Raw genomic sequence first — 23126 nt, forward strand, 5'->3', positions numbered from 1 at the left:
TGGTCAACAGAGGTTGTTCAATGAGAATTACTGGACCAAAGTAGGAATTTATGGGAAAATGTAAGGACGATAATTATCATGCCTCAGCATTTAAGGAATATGGATCTGGTTCTAGAGGTCAAGAGGATAGAGGAGTATAAATGCTCCAGGAATGGCAAGTTAACATTAGTATTCTGTGAGGAGTTAAGCAAGTCAGTGAAGAAGTGAGTAGAAGCGTATTCCTAGTTGTCTGACGCAATTGTAAGATGGTGTTATCTGTCCAACATGTAATACTACAGGTTAATGTTCGATGTGATATCCTACGCATTCCAGTGTAGACAGTGGGAGAATGCGGGAGGTTGTTGTTGAGTTACTATAGGCAATTAGTGAAAGGAATAAAATATTAAACACTCATAAATGGAATTATTATTCATTCATTTATAAATTATTTATAAAAAGGAAAGATATTTGCAGTGAAGGAACTTCAGACTAGTCTTATCTTCATAACCCACCAGGTTGGTCTAGTGGTGACGCGTCTTCCCAAATCAGCTGATTTGGAAGCCGAGAGTTCCAGCGTTCAAGTCCTAGTAAAGCCAGTTATTTTTACTCGGATTTGAATACTAGATCATGGATACCGGTGTTCTTTGGTGGTTGGGTTGCAATTAACCACACATCTCAGGAATGGTCGAACTGAGAATATACAAGACTACACTTCATTTACACTCATACATATCATCCTCTGAAGTATTATCTAAACGGTAGTTACCGGAGACTAAACAGAGAAAAAAAAAAGTCTTATCTTCATAGTAATACAATACCAGTTAAAGGTGTAAATATTAGCAGTCATTATAGTGTCTTTTGTCAGTAGGACTGAATTCTTGTTTTTATGATTCTACCTGTAAATAATTCCTGTCCTTACTTGAAATTCTATTTTATATGTAATATATTGATAATTATTGGTTATTATTTTTGTCTTTGTTATTACTATTATTATTATATTTATGGTTATTATTATTATTACTGATTTGTCTTATTTTATTTATGTTCTATATTATTAAACTAATAAATTGTATTTATATAAACATTTTTAATTGTTAATCTCTAAATATCCTGATCGAGCTGCTAACACACGACAGTATGCACATTTTCTAGATAGAACAAGTTAATTAAATCTAGTAACAAATGTTAACTCTGAAAACAAACAAGGAATAATAGTGTAAAAACCTAATTTACATGGCTAGTCCTCAATCTGTCACCATCTAAACAAGGTCCTTCTGTAAGAAATTTAAGATTTACGTTCCCTGCTCTCCTGACATGATTCATTCAAGTATAATTATTACATTAAAAATTTGATCAATCATAAGATACACAATTATGTTACTCTTCTACAGGTTTAGTGAACTAAATTATGAATTTCAATTAACATCATATGTTATTCAGTGTGAATGTCAAGTGTTAGAAAATGAAAATTATTTTGTACAACAGCAGATATGCTCTAAGTAAAGAAGTAACTTTCAGTTCTGTGCTACAATATACAGGTACCACATATACGGCACCACTGATTTTTTGGCACTGTGCTGTCAAAACATAAATTATAGCACATATATTATAAACGAAACCACATTGGTGTGAGAAACGGATTACATTTTAGTTCTCCAAATAGTGCGAAGTACATGCGAACTAAAATGGCAGTAAAAATAAATAATTTTTATTAATTATTTTAAATATTTTTTATAGGAAATAAAATAAATTTCAACAAATAAAAACAACTATTTATTAAGTAAAAAGAATAACTGTCAACTCCAGCAAAAAGAGAAAGTGATCTTCATTAAAATGGAATTCACAGTTGCATCATCTTCCTAGTGGAAGTTTACTGAAAAAAAAGAAGAAAAACATTAGCTTTAACAATTTAAAATAGTGTAAAAAGATAAAAAAACATCACAATATTTCAGGTTATTCCAACTTCCTATATAAAAACAATTAGTTCATACAACACTCGTGCTTCAAACTAGAATTAATAAAATTTTTAATCACACAAGTTAACTAAAGTCAATAAATAACCAGAATAGAATTAATAAGTAATTAATAGAATTATGATTAAATAATTTGATAAGAAAAAATTCATTCTGAAAACACAAACAAAATCATAAAAAGAAAATAGAATAAACTGACTATTAATGTCAGCTAATTTTAGTAATGAATTAACCATTAGTAATTATTAACATTCATATGTACTATTAAAATATAAATCCTAAGAAGTGTATTTTTTCAAATTTGTAGATTCTTAAAATACATAACTTTGACTTATAATTAATGAAGTTAAGATTTTACTGTTATAAGTGTACTTGTGTGCACAAGTTAAAAAGGTTAAAGATATTTTCCAGTCTGATAGTGAAGAACTGCAACGATCAAGGTATGAATGATAAACAGAAATAATTTTATAATGGAGTCATTAAATGAAATTTTGTGTTTAGCAAATCTGGTTACAAGTTTCTTAGTTGGGTTTTGAAATTTAAGAACTGGACCAAGCAAAACAAACAAAATTGTGACAAAAAGCTGGATTACCATTTCTTTATGTTTACTGTAGGCCTAAATAAATTAATAATATTTTATAATTAAACATTAATGTGTTATAAAACAGTAACGGAGCAGGGTAGTACCTCATTAACAAAAATAATCTGGTAAAAGCTTGTAAAATAATCAAAGTTAAATTTTACGTTAAGATCAAGAAATAAAAAACTCATTTAAGGAATATATATAATTTTTTAACCTATGAAGAAGTAATTCTGTCTGAACTATTAATGGATTACTATATATTCTCAAAATCCATCCTGTGATTTTAATTTATTTAAGGAGGAGAAACATTATCATTGTATAGCAGTACAATGTAAACTTTTTATTCAAGATGTAAGTAGTAATTTCAAGACAAAATAATTTGTAATAGATTACGCATTACATGCATTCTGTCCACTTTTAAAAAAAATTAGAGCGGGAAGTAAAATTCTTCATCTAAGTGAAAAAAAAGGAGCTGATATACAAAAGATATAGAATAAAAAAACTAAATTGTAATTGTTAAAAAATTCCCTTTGCATGCTATTTTATTATATATATATATATATATATATATATATATATATATATATATATATATATACGTATAAAAATTAAAGAAATTCTGATTAGTTCATCTTACTCATTGCTTGGTAAAGATTTATATAACAGCAGTTTCAATCCAGCTGTGCTTAATATTAATTATACACAATCAGCTTAAAAATTAAAAATATACTTATAAAATAGAAGATAAAAAAATTTATTCCTGTTTCTGGCTTCATAACCAGAACTTGTATATCAAAGTAAGTAAAGTATTATTTAACTTTCTATCAACATCTAATATTGATAGAAATTTTCACTTACACTGAAACAAATGAAATGAAATTATATCATAAATTAATTTAACTGTGAAAATTGTGAAGTGTACATTACTTTTGTACAAATTAACTTTATAATCTACTTATTCAGAAATGAAGTAAATAATTGTAATTAATTACAAGGTTAGCATTTACAGATAAATTTGATAGAACATGAATGAATATGCAAATTTTATACTATTCTTATGATAAGGGTGGTTATATGTATTGGCGCAACACAATCCGTGGTGGATTCCATAACAGTCCTAAAGGATTCGTTTGTTTTTTGTTATCATTTAATAGTTGCTGAATTACATTGATAATTAAAACAGGGTTAACTACTAGAAACTACCAGGGCCAAATGAATGATGGAAAATTTATATAATAATTTGGGTTGCTTGAACTCGCTAAAAAAAGAAAACAGAGAAAAAACTTGTTTTGTATCGATACATTACTAAAGTTCATGATTACTAAATGCTAACAGATTTCCTCTATACACATGTCAATGGATTTAATTCCAATGAAATAATAAATTTAAAAGACTAATAAGGAATTTAAGAAAAATATCAGATTTCTATACAGCATTTAAACAGAAAACTGTGGAAGCATTTGTGTCATAAGATAAAGATGGCAGAAGAGACTTTTTGTGATCATGTAAAAAAAGTGAACTGGAAAAACTATGGTTTATGTGTGCAAGATAAAATTATAAATTTTATCTAGACTAGAATAATAAGAGTTTAGTTTTAAGACGATTTTAATTTTTCAAAAAGCACTTATTTTATCAAATAATTATTGGATTAAATAACAAATAAAACTATACATATTTAAGAGTTTTATTACCATTTGTTAACAACTATTAAAAAAAAATTATTTTAAAATGTTAAGTTTCAGTTTGAACAGACATGTTGGATGAAGAGATAAGGGCCTTTTTTTCTTCTTAAGTGTGCAGATAAAAATGACTGAAAATAGTAATACTTGCACTCATTGTAAATAACTCATGGCAGAAAGCAGTATGGAAGATGGAGACTGTTGTAGTCTCCATTTTCCATACTGAAGGTTGGTGATAAATCACTTGAAGTGAGTTGAAAATTTAAATATAAGGATATTGTTATTTTACTCCATGCGTAATGGCGAAAAGCTGAGTGGATGATAAGTAGCTGGCAGAAAGCCTCTCTATGTTTGGAAAATTTAAACCATTACTTTATAGACCTTATGGTCTATACCTGCTTGTCAACTCATATGCAAAAAGGTGGGAAAAATATTGGTAGTGTTCCCATTAACAATCTCATTTGGAAGTGACTGGAACGCAGCACAGTTTTCTATCAACCTCAATGATATCTTGGAAATTTCTTAATGAAAATCATTAGGGTCTGTCTGCCAGTGTAGATACACCTTTTTTGTTTATGTCTAAGTCCATTTTCCCAACAGTGGATACCAAAATGGAAAATAATATTTTAATAAAAAAGATGTGTAAAAAATAAATAATGCATAATACCAATTATAATGTAAGCAACAACAACATTACACCTTTATTTTTCACTTTCAGGGTTAATCAAATAGTAGTTAATTCAAAAAAATTATTTTACTTTTTTAATATAAATAACAATTGTTTTTGTTTACAAAATATAATTGCTACCAGATGAAAACATCTTGCACATTTTATATAATACAATGTCATCATCGCTATCACTTCCATATAAACTTTCCTCATCATTATTATTGATACTTATATCGCTATCTGACATTTCTGCCTCCAAATCAGTTATCATCATCATTATGAAATATAATTTCACTAATACCTTAAGGTAGTTGATCACCAGTAAACAATAAAAATTCATATTTACCATCATTATTTAAAAGCCATCTGTGCTCTTCTGGTATCAATTGCGATGGAATACACTCATGTGATCTTTGGCAGGTATTGCAAACATAGTGAGCTCTTAAAATGTATTGTTCAAATTTAGAACTTGTGCATGAAACATTTTTAAAAACAATTTACAAGTGAACTTTATTAATAGCTGCTGGATCATTTTAAAACAAAAAAAGGATATCTACATTGGTGGACATACCTTAACAATTTTCATTAAGAAATTCCAAGATATCATTGAGTTCGCTAGAAAACTGCGTTGCATTCCGGTCACTTTCAATCTATATTTTTAAAGGGAAAACTACATTTTTTTTTCTGCCTATTTGCATATGAGCTTATTTATATACATTGCACATACAAGTTTGTGGACATGGACCTTATGGTTTAAATTTCCTCAAAATTTTTAGAACATAAGAGGCTTTCTGCCAGCTACTTATCTTCCACTCAGCTTTCCGCAATTACATATGGATTGTAATAACAATATCCTCTACTTATATTTAAATTTTCAATTTTACCAGAGTGATTTACCAACCTTGAAAATTTTCAAATTTTCACCTGCTACAACAGTTTCCAACTTCCACACTGCTTTCCATGAATTATTTACAATCAACGCAAGTATTACTACTATTTTTGATCATTTTTATCTGTAGACTTAGTAAAAAAAAAAGAGGCCCTTACCTCTTTGTCAGATTTCTCTCTCTCTCTCTCAGTATATCATCTCTCAAGTACATCAGTAGTATGATAAATATGTTAAAAGTTTCATTTATACAGAATTTCTTATATTTCTGGGCCTTGGACATTCTACATTTTGTAAAATGTAATTAAACTGGGGAATGTGATCATGTTCAATTATATCACAACTTTTTCCACATTCAGTATTATTAAATACTACAACAGAACTGTAAAATCGTATGTTAAATCAAACATCTAATATTTTTTGACGATAATAGATCGAGAGAAACCATTTACACTGATTTATTACATTTTTAAAAGGTTTGAACAATTTCATACTTTTCTTTTACAATAAAAGGAGTTTTCTTGTTTACAACAAAATTAATACTCATTTTGTGTAACTGTAAAAAAGGTACATTATAACTAAATAATTTAAATTACATTGAAAATACTTTACATACAAAAACACAAATATTACAAACTACATAAAAAATAAGCAAAAAAACAACAAAGAAAACAAAGTACAAGAAAAAATAATACCCCATACCCACAATAATAAAAAATAAAGATGAATTGTTGGTCATCAAAAATAAATAATTATCTTCACAGCTTACTTCTTACTAGCCTGTATAACATGATCAAAAGCATTCCACCACCATTTATATGAATTATGTATAATAAACTTATGTATACAACAAAGCTACAAAACACCTGTTTCACACAACTCATCAGCATTAGATAATAACTTTAATGTGATTTCAAGATTTTTTGTTACTCAATGATTAAGTGTTGCCAATAGTAAATGTTATTGTTCACACCTACATGATGCAAATACACAAAAACAATCTAAAATAGTTATTTTTATGTCTTCTCTTATCACTTTCAAATAAAATTTCTTATTTGCTAAGTAAGTATATTCTTCAACAAATACTTAAATAATACTGTAATAACAACATTAAAATTCACATCACAGTTTGCAAAAAAAATATTTTTCCCTATAGTAAATCATATCTCGGTTTTTCAGACAAAAAAGAAAAACCCTGAAGTGTTTAGTTACAAATGAGTTGAATGAAACTGATATTTTATTAAATTTTTAAATTTTAATGAATAAAGAAGACCCAGTGTTAACTTAAAGGAAGAAATCTAAGTGAAGGTAAAAAAAGAAGTTTTCAAGTTTAGATTTAGCTAAATATTAAATTTTTACTTTCATTAGAACTGAATAAGATACACACATGTGTGGATGTTATGATACCCACATTAGCAGGCAAAAGGTTCACAGAATGACTGTACTACATTTGGTGTAAGAGGTAGTACACAAACTTGTAGCATGTAAGAAACACTACAACTTAAACAATTATGGCAATGAATAAAATTACAGTAACACACAATTTTATTACAAATATCAATTTATTTATGGTAGGGTAATTCTTACGCTGAATGTAATCAATTCTTGTTATAATAGCCCACAGTTAGGATTTTGACTAATCCGTTATTTTTCCAAACATTTAAAATATGTTAAAAAACCCATTTAAGTATATAATCTGAAGTGTGATCAGTTCAGAAATTTCAATTTTTTATATTACCACTCACTAATTTTCTAAGTGATAGAAGGCTTAAAAACGCGGCCACCGAGTGTCTTATGAAATTAGGGAAGGAATTCTGTAAAGATGATATAGAAAAACTAGTGCCATGATGTAAGCACACATATTTTGAGCGTTAATTATATATTAAAATAAATTTTACTTTATTTAATTCCAGCTAGCATTCTTTACTTTCTGAATGAACCACTTATACATCAAGTATATTTAACAAACTGTAACTGATCATACTGAAAACTCTGCTAATGAACAGATGATGCCCCTAATGGCTATGATATTTTATATTTCTTTATTTACACTCAGGAAGCAGACTTTGGTTACGGTTATGTTGTGCAATCATTCCAAAAGATTTTTTTAATGCTCTTGTTAAAGTAGTTCATGGATATCTCATCCTGGAAATTATTAATTTATTTTTTCAAAGTGCACATTCTGTACTCATGGTTTTCACATTTATTTAAAATTTACCTGAATTTCTTTTATGTTAAAAAAATATTAAAATACTATAATGTAAATATAAAATATTATTTTGATTGGGCTGATTAGATGATGGCCTAAAAAATAATCAAATAGAAAGTCATCATACTGTGTATACTTATTTTTTGTGTAGACAGAAGAGAGGTCTATATAAATAAATTTTTTTTTCATTTTGCTGAATTTCTTATTTTCTTAATAAAAGTTTGTCTTCAAACAAGTGGAGTATGACAAAGTTCACAGACTTATGCTGAAAAAATCATTTATTGACATTTATATGCATTGGACCATTCAAAGTACTTCCCCTGAGCTATAATGTTCTCTTCTCAATTCTCCTTTTCCAGCCTTCAAAGCATTTGAAAAACAACTCTGTTACAGTCGACAGCACCTCTGATATGTTTACTCTTTAATAGTCTAGTCAGAAAATGGCTCTTTCAATTTTTTTTTATTACTTGGAAATAAAAAAAAAATAACAGGTCAAATCTGGTGAGTATGACTTCAAGGATGGTGATGGCCATTTTCACTAACTGCTTGATGATGGTCGAGTGAGAGGGTGTGTTGTGTGAAGCACCCATAATTAGTCTTGCTACAAATCGGGTCTCTTTCTATGAACTTTTTCACACAGATGTTTCATTACTTCCAGGTAGTAACCAGAATAACTGTCTGACCCTGTCAAACTCATTTTTGGTGCACAATTCCATGTAAGTAAAAAAAAAACCATCAGCAATATCTTGATTTTGACATTCTGGCTTTTTTGTGTGGCTTATCTGGTTTTTTCCATTCCATGCTTTGCTTCTTCATCTCAGGACATATTAGTAAACCCATGTTTCACCTCCTGTTATAACATTTTGATATGTCTGCATTCTCCAACCAATCTTGAAAAATATTTTCTTTTACTTCACCTAGAAAGTTTTTTTAGAATGGTCTTCACACAATGCTTTGATATACCAAACTCTTGTGCGAGGATGAGGCACATGGTTTCTTATTTGATTATGGTGACATCTCTGAATGCAAGGCGACAGTTTGAGTTCAGGCTTGTTCAATTTTTCTGGGCAAAAACATAATTTCAAATAGTGGGTGTTCTCATATCTGAATCCTAACCACCCACTTGCCAACAAACTTCTTTAAACTTGCCAACTAGCTGCTCTTCAAAATTGTGATTAATATCCATCATCACAATAGAAAAGTAAAAATGCACAAAAACAGAGCTACACTCAATACAATGTTGTCAAGAGAACTGAAAACATTACACGACTGCATGAAATGTTAACAATCCCTTTGCCACAGCTGTCAACCTCCCAGTGTTGCCATCGCAGTCACAATAAAATGTGTTAATTTTTTTCTTCATACCTTTTATATAAAAAATTAATATGATAATTATTAATTATATGATACAGAGGTAAAATGCGACAAAAGGTAGTTTACCATTACAGGCAACACATTTATGTCATACAAGTTTTTTTGTTAATGCACACTAGACTTACTATTAAATAAATTTTAGTCAAGTTGGGGCCCTGTAGTTATTATGTTTACCATAACAAATGATATATACAGATAGAACCAATATGAAAGACCCTCAAGGTGTGAGGGGTCACGAGGGTGTTCCTGGCATGTAAAAAGCAAGACAGGAGCTAGTAGGTTAAGGACAGGAAGGGTAGACCTCCAGTGAAGGAATGCGTTGGCTGTTCAGAAGGGAGGTTGGCGTGTTCCATTGAGGCTGGGGGGACCCCGATGGGTGAGCCCTTTGCAAAAGGGACCCAGACAGGGCTGGGAGAATGCTGCCACGACACTCTGAGGTGACTGTGTTATGCTTGGTGGCGAAGACTGGTTGCCTTGGGGTGTTAGAAAAAGAAAGAAAGAACCAATAGCATTAAATTACTGTTACAAATAGGTCTTTATGTATTAACCTCCGTCTCATCAACCGACATCCACGAGGAAAAAATCCTATATGCGATCTTGTTTTTTTTAAGGTAAGGTTGTTTACATTTCAACCAAGTTATAGATAACAATTTGTTATTAAAATTATTTACAATAGTCCAACTATTTTTTCAATATAAGTTATCTTCATAATACAAAGGCACTTAAATTTAAAAATTTTTCTTGCCAGTTCTTAATACTGGTTGAAGAGCTAACTTATGAACTAAAAGTAAAAAATAATTTGCAATGTTTGGTTTAATGTGTTTGCAGTGCTTTAGATCTTACTTTTCTGTCACATATATAAATACTCATATATGTTTGTATGAGACATGTATTAAATCTTTGATGCATAATTCTAAGACTTTTAACTAAAAAGCAGTCTTACAGTTGCAATTGTAGAAAATGCTGCCTTCTTTATTAATGGAAAAATGCAATTTTATTACTGTATTAGTTGTAATAATTATTTATAAAATTGCACAGCAAAGCTATTTCCACATAATGTTAAAATTCCAATATATAACTGTATCAAAAAGAAAAGTTGCAGTTAAAACTTTGAATTTTTAAGTTCTTTGTTTCATATTAAAAACTGTCATCACTCATTAATACATTTTTTTTTACAGCTCGGAAATCTTTCTCTACCAAGTGATACATTATTTGAGGATTCCCCAATAAGTCAAACAAAAAATTCTGAAAATGAATTCACGATGGAAAGATAATTATTATTAATAATTAGTCTTTCTTTCCAATCTACTTGGTTTTAATGATAAATATTTATAATACATATGTTTAACTTTAATTAACAAAATGTATGCAAAATAAGTAAAAGAAATATAGATATTTGATATCCATTTTTGTGAAAATTTTACTTTTAATTTTTGAAATTCAACTAAGGATAGTTTTTTCTGTTTGAAGGTCGGTGTGAATGAGAGTAATAAGGTAATCTCAAGAAAAATTGCCTACTAGATGATGTCATATTCAATTTATTATGTGCTAGGATGAAGTTTGAAAATTTAAGTAAAATATTTTTAAAGATATAAATCTTAATAAGTCATATGGTGAAATACTTACTATACAGTTAATTTCACTATTGTGGTAGAACAATCTTACTCTAAAGGATGAAAATTACCACTATAAATAAAGGGTTAATAGTATAAGATAAAGAAGTTACTGCATAATGAATATAAACAGATATTAACAATACGATAGCAAGAACATAAAAATTCAGTCAAGCAAAATTAATCTGATGTACAAAAGATTTACACCAATTAACAATGCATCAATAAATGTCCACCTGTAAAAATAAAGGAAGAATATCTATGAAAATATAACCATTTTAACAATAAATCATTTAGTAGTAACTTCCTATCAACACCCATTCTGCTCAACATAAAAAATACAAAAATTTAATTTGTAATACAATCTAAGTTAACAATGATAAAAATAGAATTATTAACCACTATACAATAAGAAATAATCAATACAATTTTTACTATACTATCTACATACCTTTTTACCACTGGAGGCACCAACTTTTGACTTCTTGGTACCTCTCACCTTCTTCATTCTGTTCTTTCTTTCCTTACGCTGTTTTCTTGTCTGGGTCTTCTTTTCAAATAATCCATGCTGTAATAAAACAAAATTAGATTTGCATGATATAATAATAAAAAAACTTCCACTTTCTTAATAAAAATTCTGACTAGAATGAACCATAATTTATCATACTTTTACACCATTTAATCATCAATATAAACAAGCAGAAAACAACATTGTTTTTAAAATTATTTAGAATAGTGATCTCCACTTAAGGGTTATTTCTCACCTTTTATAATTAAATTTTTTTATTAAATAAGGTGGTAGTTGTAAATTGATAAAACTGGCAATCACTGATTTCTGATCATCTAAAAGCCTTGACTATCTCTTTTAAAAATACCTAAGCCACAAACCCACAAGTATCAATGTACTAATAGTTATGGTCATAGTTCTGAAGTAGGAGGAACTATTTAAAAAAAAAAAAAAAACTTAGAAGTTTATAATTTTTATTCTTAATGTTTTTGAATGTGAAAGTCATGCATACTTTCTTATTTCCAAGAATGCCTTTCACATTTAGTTCAACATTTCCTACTTTTAACTTAAAGTTGAGGTAATGTCTGTATTTGTTCCTCAGGTATCAAAATAAAGATAAGATTTATTCAAAGTGAAATAACATGGAAGATGAAATTTCAAAGACTTTTCAGCTCATTTCTTGTTATCAGAAAATAATTTCACCCAAAATCTACCCTAAATACATCTTCTAAAAATGCATTTAATAGTCATCAAAAGTCACATTGATAATTTTTTTCATTGGACTTGTCAATTATACTTTATATACTGAAATTTATTTTCATAAATTTTCAGAATTTGATACAAGATAGTAATCTTTGAAACTATTCCCTGAATTTTACAGATACTCAATGAACACACATTTTATCTCTTGGATAATTTTTCATTACTAGGCTCCAGACACGACTTCAATGCTAGGAGTGTTATGACAACTAGTACCTTTAATACAGCTTGCCCATGGCTGTAGTTCTGTAATAAGTTTCTCAATATTTTCTTTGATTAAGAAATTTAATAGGGGTCAAACCTATGAGAAATATTCATATCACCACTTTGAAGGTTTGTATTAGATGTTACATATAACACTCTCTACTAAGTAGGTTGTCTGACAATTAAGTAATCTTGTTCAGTTAATTACATGGAGATTTAACATCAATGAAAATAGCCACACTACTTTCAATATGCAATTCAAGGAATCTGTTTTTTCCTTTCGACAGCCAACACTTCAGTATGTAAAAAACCTAACTGTGTATGTGCTAGCTTCCAATTGTTTACATAATTTTCTGTGAACTCTGAAGTTCAGGGGGATGAGGATTTCTAAGTTATATTATTACTATCATTAAGCAGTTTTTGGTTTGTTTGATGTCTTTGTAACCAAAATAAATGTAGCATATCCATTCCATAATATTGCCACTTTCTACCTGGGCAACAAGTCCAGTGATTTTATTTTAATGTAGCATATCCATTCCATAATATTGCCACTTTCTACCTGGGCAACAAGTCCAGTGATTTTATTTTAATAATTCATACATTTTTATGTTACTCTACATTGTAAACAGTATTAAAAATATTCCCATGTCAGAAGATCATTAACTTAAAAAATGGACAATAAAAGTTTTACTAAGTGCAGTTAACAACACAACATTATTTTTAAAAGAATGCACAACAATGTTCAGGATTTTTTTAAAATTAATATTCTTATAAAATAGATAAAAAAATAATTATTAACTTACTCTAGCAAGCCTGTGTTTTGGTTCAAATTTTTTTGCAAAATCTAGAGTCTCATAAATTAAAGCAAACCCTGTTGATTTACTACCTCCAAAAGCAGTTCTAAACCCAAAACAAAAGACAACATCAGGAGTAACTTTGTATAGTTTGGCGAGTTTTTCTCTGATTTCAGTCTTTTTAACTGATGACTGTCCAGGATGTAAAACATCTACAACCTATAAAAAAATTATTCTATTACAATTTTTCAAAACCAACATCACAAGATTAAATAGTAAAATTTAAATCTAATAATTAAATTTTCTCTTTTACAAATTAATCTTAGTTATATTAACATCACTTCTTTAAATGTCTGGCAAATTTTGTGGATTAAAGGATTTGAATAATTAAATGTGGGCTGTTTAGAAATGAATGAGCTTATTTGCTTATAGACACCTATGAATTCTATTCTGGATTTATTATTCTTTCCTGGATTTATACTAAAACTTCTGTTTTTAGTCTTTGGAGACAAGGCAATTTTCTACACTTTAACCTACAATAGATTGTTTTAAGAAACAATGCTGCATGGTTTGCAAATAATTGATTTTTGGGTGAAAATATAACAAGTTCGGCACTTATTTTGAAACACAGCAGGTAACCCGTTTGCATCATCTGCTGATGATAGAAAAATGGTACAACAGGGACTTTTGTGATTCCTTCTTATCATTTAAAGTAGCATGGTCATTCCAAATGAAATGAACCAATCCAGATTAACGTTGCTTGACCATTTCAAATAAAATTAATATTTTTGTCCGAACAATCTCCAAATCTTGACTTTTGAATGCGAGGTTCATTTCAGATTCAATTTTTATTAAACAGTTTTATATGAAATATGGTAAAAATCATTAAAATTGTCATCAATGTCAGATAATTTTGTTTTTACATAATCTCTCCTCATAATCACTCTTGTATATCTTTTAGTATTTTCAACTGCGATTTAAAGAAATGCTAAAGAGATATTTCTGAAGTTTTATATGTATAAAAATAATTAAATTTTGATCTTTAGTATCACTTTGAATGTACAGTATCTAAATCCTTTTTTTTATGTCTGAAAGAAAACAAAAATTTTTTACTATAGACCTTCAAACTTGATATGCAAACTCAAAGGTGAGTATAATATTTTATGAAAGTACAATAAGAAAATAAAAATTTTAGTGTTATAAAGTAATATCTGGGTAAAATATTAACTTGCATCATAAAGACTTGATTAGTAATAACAGAAGGAAGTCCACAATATAGTTGAAAATTTCTTCACAAAACCACTTAATCGATATCTTATTTATATCTAACATGTTCTACTACTTTTTAACACTTCACCAAAAAGAAACCTTTGCTATAAAAATTGCTACCAGTGATGTTAATGTAATGTACAGACTCCATTTTGTAGCCAAAAACAAATTTATTCTAAAATTCAATAAGATACAAGTTATACAATACTAGTAAAATGACCATATATATCTTAATTACAATTAGAAATTAATTCAAGTAAAAAGGGAAAACCATTGTAAATCATAATACTTTATATTCTCCAGAAAGAACATTTATAAGAGCTGCATTTTCAGTAGAAAACTGTGGAGGATGGTGCTGTTAATTAGCTCAAAAAAAAAGATTCCATTAATTTTGAGAAGCAGGCCATTTGCAAACTTTAACATTTTAAGTGTTTTCACATTTCACCACATATTATTTATTAGGTTTGACAAGAAAGTAATTTCAATTTTCAGAAATAGATATCTTTATGTTTGTTTTGAAGGGCTTCTGTCAATGTTATGATATTTTTCTTTTGGCATTTGATAGTTGTTATCTTTTGCATATTTTAGAAGCACATTACATTTAATTTTATTTACACCTGTTGTCTATGTAAATTTTAACAGCAAGTGCAAAAATGAACACTCTACAAGTTTTCCTTTTTTTCCATTAAGGCAAAAAAGCTGCTGATGCTCACAGATGTGTGAAGTCTATGGTGCTGTTTGTCTAAAATAAAACACATGTCAGGATTGGTTTAAAAAATTCCGTTCTGGAGATTTTTCACTCAAAGATCACAACATTCTGTTCAACCAACCAAAGTTCATAAAGACATTAATTGTTCAATTAATATTCAATTCAAGGGCATTAATTGAATTGAATATGAACTGTGCGAAAGGTTAATATATCACAAGCAACAACTGAAAATCACATCAAATGTCTTGAACTTGTTAAAAAGCTTGATATTTGTATTCTGCATAAATTGAAAGAGATTCAGTTAATACAATGAATCAATATTTGTGATATGCATCTCAAACACAATTAAGTCAACCCTTTACTGAAACTAATCATCACTGGTGATGAATGTATATGATTGATCTCCCATGTTATTTGTCTTGGGAAATCTACAATATGTATATTGTGCTATCCTACCTAATTGAAACTGGATGTCAATTTGTATCTAAAATTGAATATTTAGTTTTAATATTTTGGACATAGCACATCTATGTACCACATGATAAATAAATACTGGTGATGAAAAATGGGATCGTCTACAATAATATCAATTAAAACAATCTGGTCTGTGCATGATAAATTAGCACAAGCCATATAAAAAGCTGAATTACATTAAAAAGGCATCATGCTGTCATTTCAGTAGTATTACAAAGGTGTTATATATTTTGAGCTGCTTCCAAGGAACCAAACGATCAATCAGATGATTATTGTAAACACCAAATGAAACTGGAAGAAGCAAGCAATCGAAAAAAAGACAGCCAGCATTGACAAATTGAAAAGAATTGTGTTCCACTAAGACAATGCAAGGCCTCGTAAATCTTTGGTAACTTGTGGAAAGTTATTGGAACTTAGTTGGGAAGTTATGTCTCATCCCCTACAAAGCCCCAACCGAGCACCATCAGATTACCATTTTGAAGTTTGCAAAACTTTTTGAATGGTAAAACTTTTACCACTAATGATGATGACCTGAAATCACAGCCTTCTGTTTTTTTGCTGATAAGGACCCGAAGTTCCATGAGCGCAGAATCATGAAGTTATCAAAAAGATGGCAAAAGGACAAAATGGAAAATATATAATTGATTAAAGTTCATTCTATGTATAAAAAGAATTGAATTTAATTTCCTACTACAAAACCAAAATTAATTTCTTGCCAATCCAGTAGTTTTGAAGAAATTATAAATATTGCATAGCAATCATTAAAAACTAATTTAATAATACATAAATTTTTACCATCTGCTTCCGACATAGCAGCTTATTTGTCATAAATTTTCTTGTCCTAATGGTTGCTGTTCCTTCCGTCTGAAAAGAAAATTAAATTTCAATGTCTAAGACAAATATTTAAAACTGTTAATTATTCAGTGCCCATGAAAGGGAAAATTGTCTAAAAGTTTTTTTTAATACACTGCTTACAATGCACTTTAGCTAGAAAGAATAATTATAAGTCTTCATTCATGGTATAACAGCCATAAAAAGCAAATAACAAAATATGCAATATTAAAAATAGATTTTATTCGAAGTGGATTTACAAAGTGGAAAACAGATAATAATGGTGATGCAATATGTAACTACTATATCACGAGGACTTAAATTAAATATCAAATTTCAGGCATTCACTGATTTTGATAAGTAATAGAATGCAGTAAAAAATTAATTTTGGTGAAATATAATCTTGAATATATAACAGATCTAAAAAATCCAAAAGAACATATTTTCGTGACTTTAAGCAAGTCATTTTGGGTCATTGTTACGAATGATTTTTTTTATTATAATCTATATAATTGAATTTCCTCAAATTCTATTGCTTACAGAATTCAAAGTTATGAGCACATTTAGTCAAAAAGAAAACTATTACAAACTAATTTAGTGGAAATATTAGTGATTAAACTTTCCAACAGACTGACACATAGATGTGTCAGCCTCTGAACGTTTCATTATTTATAATGAAGATAAAGAGCGAAATTTTGCAAGGCACCTTGATGAGACAGTAAGTTATAAATAAATATTTATTACCGTGATGTAATGTTAGAAAACCAAAACTGATATAAATATGACAGTAATATAGCTGTAAAATTTTATTATCTTGCTTAAAAAACATCCAAACGTGAAACTAGATTAATGGAAAAATTTGTTTCCAGTGTAAAATAACATGTATGAAAACCAATTATATTTAATTACATCTAAAAAAAAATTTACTCAAATAAATTAAAACATGTTCTGTTGTCAATCTAAAATTCTTATCTCAGCTAATATTCATCAAATTATATTTTAATTATATCAAATAATTCACAGTTCCTAAGAAGTAATTTCTTTACTCTAGATGGTATCCCTGCTCTCAATTTCACACAAGACACTAACTTGCAAAGGCATGATTGATACAGGCAGATACATTACAATGTTGAGCAGTTTGTGCAAGAATGACTACACATGGGGAAAATAATGCCAAAAAATAATAGAAGCTTTATCAATGACCAACCTCGTAAAGCAACAGTGCTTCATCAGGAGAGATGTTAATTTTCTTCTGGCAAGTGCTGAAGGCAGCTATATAGTGGATGAAAGAAAACAAGTGCAAAAATGTGTGCCACTGCTGGGGTTCTATTGAGCTTTCTCCAATTACAACTCTTCATAAATGAGTGGCTGAATTTAAACAGTGATCAACAACACATGATCATATTAAAAGATATTTGAAACATGAAATTCAAATTTTTATAAATGTATTATCAGATGGAAATATGGTACAGTGTGTTGCAGCCTGATAAGCTTTGTTAGTACGACTTCCAAATGTGATGTAGTGTATCAAATTATTATTTTCTGGGTTAAGGGGAAACTTCAATTTGTGCTTAAGTTGGAAAGCAATCCATAGATGAAAAATACTTGTTGACATGACAATACTTGTTCACTCAAACCGTAGTTTTTTTAAGCATACGTGAATGATGATTCATACTTACAAATTCATAAATGTCTGAAAAATGGTTAATATTTCTTCTTCAAGGAAAGGGTGTAATGAAATGTGTCTGGATATAACAAGACAAGGCTCTAGCACATTTTGCTCTTTGAGCATGTTTCCATAAACAAACAATTTCTAGACTGCTAGATCAGCCATAGTCATAAGGATTTTCAGCCCCATTGCTATGTCCACAAAACCCTGACGCCACCACACAACTAACTGTGGGGAGTAATCAAGGCCTATGTATTTTTTTTTAAAAGTTGCTATGCAGCAATTGAAGAATCGTATAATAGTCAGGAGAAAGTCTTCTGAACTATATCTCCATGCTCTGCAACATGTTAATCTGCTAGTTCAGCATAATGGTGCACATAGATTCACTGGACAAATAATCTTTAAGTACAAATGTATATAAACATTCAATATATATATATTATACACACAATGTTTATTAATCTAGGAGGACAGGGACTTCTTGGACATTTGTACTTTGTAACCAGGAAACAGGTAATATATTAACCAATATTGATCACAGAAAATGAAGGCAAATTTTAAGGTACATTTATAGATTACTAATTTTTGTAGTCCCAATGGTTGCACAGCACACCAACAAATAAAGGTATGTAATTCTGGTCTGTAATCCAATTCACAAACATCTTCTATACAGATTTAGACACCAAGATATGGGACTGTCCATAACATTAAACGTGTTTTGCCATTCTCAGTGTATACATGTCATTAAGCTAGCTGCCTTCTTAATAATCTTGACTAAATAAACACTACTAGCAGTAAGATAGGAAAGAAAATACATCTTTTGACATTTCTTTTGTTTCAGCAGCTTCTTTACTTCACCTTAGTTTCAGCAGTAATATTTGCTTGTAATTTATTTTTATTGTCTAAATGCTTTTTATATGTTTTGTTATATTTTCCATTATTTTGTTATATAAAAATTTATGTAAATACTAATGTAATATACAACATATCTGTACGTAAGACAGTTATATACTTGACTACCTGCGAAGTGAAGCCTCCTTTGCAGAGGTCTAGCTTGGGATCTGAAGGGATCGGGCGGATCAAGGGTATACAGTCTGCTTGGGCCAAAATAGGACCTATTGCAGGGTTGTTGACCATACAGAAGTATCCTGGTGCTTCAAATGTCAAGGCTTTGATCACACCTCTCTACGCTGTAGAGCACAGTCGGAGATGTCCGATCATTGCACCCTTGCAGGGCACAGGGCAGTTAATTGCCTTATTAAGACCACGCCTGCAAAGTGCGCTCCTTGTGCCTTGGTGAAAGGCTTTGATGCCAGACTGGGTTGGGGGCAAACAATGCAGGTTGGATGACATAGCCTGGGCGAAGATCATGCATAATACGACGTATGGCGACGCCTGAATTGGGAGAAGCTTTCGAAGACGGTTGTCACCATATTGAACGCTTGCATCTGGGGCAGTTAAACCTGCACCATTCCCGCATGGCCACCAATGAAGCCACGAGGATCCTTGAGGTCCTCTTAGTCCATGAACCGTACATGGTTGGAAATTGGCTACTGACAAGTGTTGAGTCAAAAATCAGTACTACCAAAATCAGTAGTTTACCTAAGGGAAAAGACTCCTACCACGCTGCTGTAGGAAGCTAATATAGAGATATGGCTGGCTACCAACCAGATTAAGGCTCCAAGCGCTTTAACAACGGACAGGTACTTGCTGGCATTTAGCAGCCTAGGCGTGGCAGGGAATTGTTTGTCTTTGACTAGATAAATTTAATTAATAATAGTTAATTGTTTTAGTAGTTGACAGGATGCACCTATTTTAGTGATATATGACAAGTGGGTGGTGGGACACGCAAGCAAGTGGTGTATGGTACTATGATTTTAAGTTAACTCTAGGAGCTAATTAGGATACCCACCGGGTTGGTCTAGTGGTTAACGCGTCTTCCCAAATCAGCTGATTTGGAAGTTGAGAGTTACAGCATTCAAGTCCTAGTAAAGCCAGTTATTTTTACACGGATTTGAATACTAGATCGTGGATACTGGTGTTCTTTGGTGGTTGGGTTTCAATTAACCACACATCTCAGGATTGGTCGAACTGAGAATGTACAAGACTACACTTCATTTACACTCATACATATCATCCTCATTCATCCTCTGAAGAATTATCTAAACGGTAGTTACCGGAGGCTAAACAGGAAAAAGAAAGAAGGAGCTAGTTAGGACATTAGTTGCTAAACTGTTTTGAGGCTCAGTATCCATTTGTGGCACAGACATTTGGTCTTATGCTTTAGGGCGACCAAATGGTGGGAGAAATGTTCCCCTAAGCCGTTCATAATTTATTTCGGGGCCAAAATTTGAAAAAAAAAAACAATTTGTAAACGTAACTTCAGTAAACATTACATGATTTGGTTATGTAACAAAATAAATTTTGAATACACTAAGATTAAGTTCCATCTTTGCTCTTTCCAAAAAGCCCTTTTTGACCTCTGCATGATGTAAAATAAGAATGCTACAGCTCATGAAAAAAGTGATGGAAATTGCCGTTTTTAACTGTTGGCAAGGTAGAAAATAGCTTGTTACTAAAGAAAAACTTTTTTAAAAATATAAAAATATTTTTGGGCCACTGCAAGGTGGGTAGTTATACCAAATATCACAAAAATAAAAAATGGTGGAACATTTGTTGAATTTTCTGAACTAATACAGTAGATAACTTACCAGGATTAGAGAGAGTATCTTTATTTCAATCAGAATAACACTGTGCTCATTTTAATATAGAATGATCTTTATTACTGTTATTTCTATTTACATCATTCAACCAATTTAGAGGCTTTATTATTAAAACTAATTACTAAATAAATATATTTATGTCTCTAAAAAAAAAACACTTTAACTTTTGAAAATTCACGTCACATAGTCTATAAAACTTTAAACTATACCTAAGACACAGTGAGGTATGATTGTCAGTTCAACTTTTACAACACAAATAAAATATAATATGAAAATCATTTAAAACACAAATTAAAAATATAAAATCATTTCTCATTTTAATTAAGGTATGAATAATAATAAAACTATTAATTACACAATAATGATAAAATTATTGCATTTATATTAGGAATCAGATATAAAGTTGATAGACTCAATACCGATTTGTTTGAGATCAAAAAAATCAAAAACAATGACCAGCGAAATGTTTTCTGAATTCAGCTCTTTCAGCTTAATATATAACTGAATGTATCAGAATATCCAATCTGTCTCATGAACAATTTTAAAACATTACTATATGAGAGACAGATCAGTCTCTCAAAAGTAAATTATACTAATATGTTGATACATATGTCTCTCATGGGAGTCAACCTATTAAGACGGGAGTTTTATAACTACATCAGATTAACAAATTTCAAGCTAGTTTTTAAAATCATAAAATTAAAATGATACCGCATTAAAGTGACACATACATTAAAAATGAGATTCAGGCAAATCACTATCACAATTTAATTCAAAATTTGGCAATTCCACTAGAATTGACAAAACTGCATCACCATCAAACACATTTAATTTTATTGCACTATAACAAGTAATGAAACATGTAATATTTTCATACTGAAGGCTAGTAATGACAAAAATATCAATTAGTTATAGCATAAATTGGTTCAGTTACCCATTTGGAAGATAACAAAATAAATTTAAAAAAAAGAAGCTGCCTTATTACATTATTCGAAAGCTAAACATTCATAAATTAAAATAATATTAGGATATTTAAAGATAATATTAATGTTAAATATAACTGTGTAAACACAAAAAATAACAGATGCTGATATATTGGGAGTGTAAAACTTAAAATCTAATTGTTGTCATTTAATTAATGACAAATAATTACAGGAACTTCCATTAAAAAACCCCTACATTGTTTTCAGGTTTTATCATAATACAACCCAAAATAATTATAAAAGATTAAAACTTCATAGCTTGTAAAACTTATTAACTAAAGACATTAGATAACTTCACATGTTGGACAGTAGCTTTTACTTTTCTTACAATTGTATGGTAAATATTTTAGTGAAACAAGGCTGCATTTAAACAGTAACTAAAATGTAATTACACAATACAGAGAATAACTAAATTTTACAATTCATTAATACGGGAAAAATGTGAATTAAATTTCTTAAGCAGGAAATTTCTACACAAAAAAAAAGCACTCAAACCAAATGAAATTTACAAAATGAATTGCTTAATTCTGACTTTCCTGAAATGAATTAAGCGTTCCAAAGTTTTCTAATTTTGCCACAAATCTGTAGCACACCTAACCTACAACAATCTCAATCATAAACCTTAAAAAAGAAGCTAGAAAACGAGTGAATATTTGAAAAACATAAATCTTGAATTTAACTGTAAAAATATCTACCACAATACCAAAATTTTGGTATTCCTAGCATTAACATAAACTCTCGGAATTGGCACAACCGGGGATTCATGATGTGGAGCATAAAGAGCACTTTCACGATAACCACATTAATCTAATCACAAAGTATGTATTCTGTAGAAGGAATTAACAGTTACCCTTCCTCTAAGTAAATGTAGATGAATGCAACAAATTTGGATAAAAATTACTCACCATTTTCACAACCAACACGTTTCCAGAGCAAAAACGTTCTAAAGAGCTTACAATGGTACCAACGACCCAAACTGTAGAGGAAGTTTCTTTATTATTAGGAATACATAATCTAAATTAATAAATTAAATTCATGAAAACGAGAAACATAACTTTTTTTGGTAGAAAATACAATATTTAAACTTCAAAATATAAACAAACGTCCTTTTATAATAACATCATTAAACTATTACAATTATTGGGGAGAAAAACAGTCTGTATTAGTTTACTAAACAAAATTCTACAAGGAAATCAAGTTACTCTGCTGATTTTAATTAATTTTAAGTGATATTTTA

At 29.6% G+C, this 23126-nt stretch overlaps 1 protein-coding gene across 4 annotated transcripts; it reads right to left on the minus strand.

The window, feature by feature from the left end:
• Window positions 1-1739: 1739 nt before the first annotated feature.
• Window positions 1740-22912, minus strand: RpS24 (ribosomal protein S24). Of its 4 annotated transcripts, none has more exons than XR_012755711.1 (6): window positions 22795-22912; window positions 16479-16547; window positions 13241-13450; window positions 11418-11534; window positions 6477-6550; window positions 1740-1852 (listed from the first exon to the last, which is right to left on the minus strand). XR_012755711.1 is itself a non-coding variant. In XM_075360083.1 (5 exons), exons 1-5 carry the CDS (start codon window positions 22795-22797, stop codon window positions 1850-1852), a joined length of 402 nt encoding a protein of 133 aa, XP_075216198.1. In that variant the 5' UTR covers window positions 22798-22910; the 3' UTR covers window positions 1740-1849. The 4 variants fall into 4 exon arrangements, 2 of the variants coding, with proteins under 2 accessions (XP_075216198.1, XP_075216197.1); XR_012755710.1 differs by having other exon boundaries at window positions 6473-6550; XM_075360083.1 differs by lacking the exon at window positions 6477-6550 and having other exon boundaries at window positions 22795-22910.
• Window positions 22913-23126: the final 214 nt, after the last annotated feature.

Source organism: Lycorma delicatula, chromosome 3 (assembly GCF_047948215.1).
Source record: "Lycorma delicatula isolate Av1 chromosome 3, ASM4794821v1, whole genome shotgun sequence".
Lineage (NCBI taxonomy): Eukaryota > Metazoa > Arthropoda > Insecta > Hemiptera > Fulgoridae > Lycorma > Lycorma delicatula.

What these genes read in the sequence shown, in the direction of transcription:
- RpS24 (XM_075360082.1), bottom strand. An exon ending in TGCTATGTCGGAAGCAGATG is followed by an intron (nt 13,451 to 16,478) that starts GTAAAAATTTAT and finishes ATTTTTTTATAG; the next exon opens with GTTGTAGATGTTTTACATCC. An exon ending in CAAAACACAGGCTTGCTAGA is followed by an intron (nt 11,535 to 13,240) that starts GTAAGTTAATAA and finishes GTTTTATTACAG; the next exon opens with CATGGATTATTTGAAAAGAA.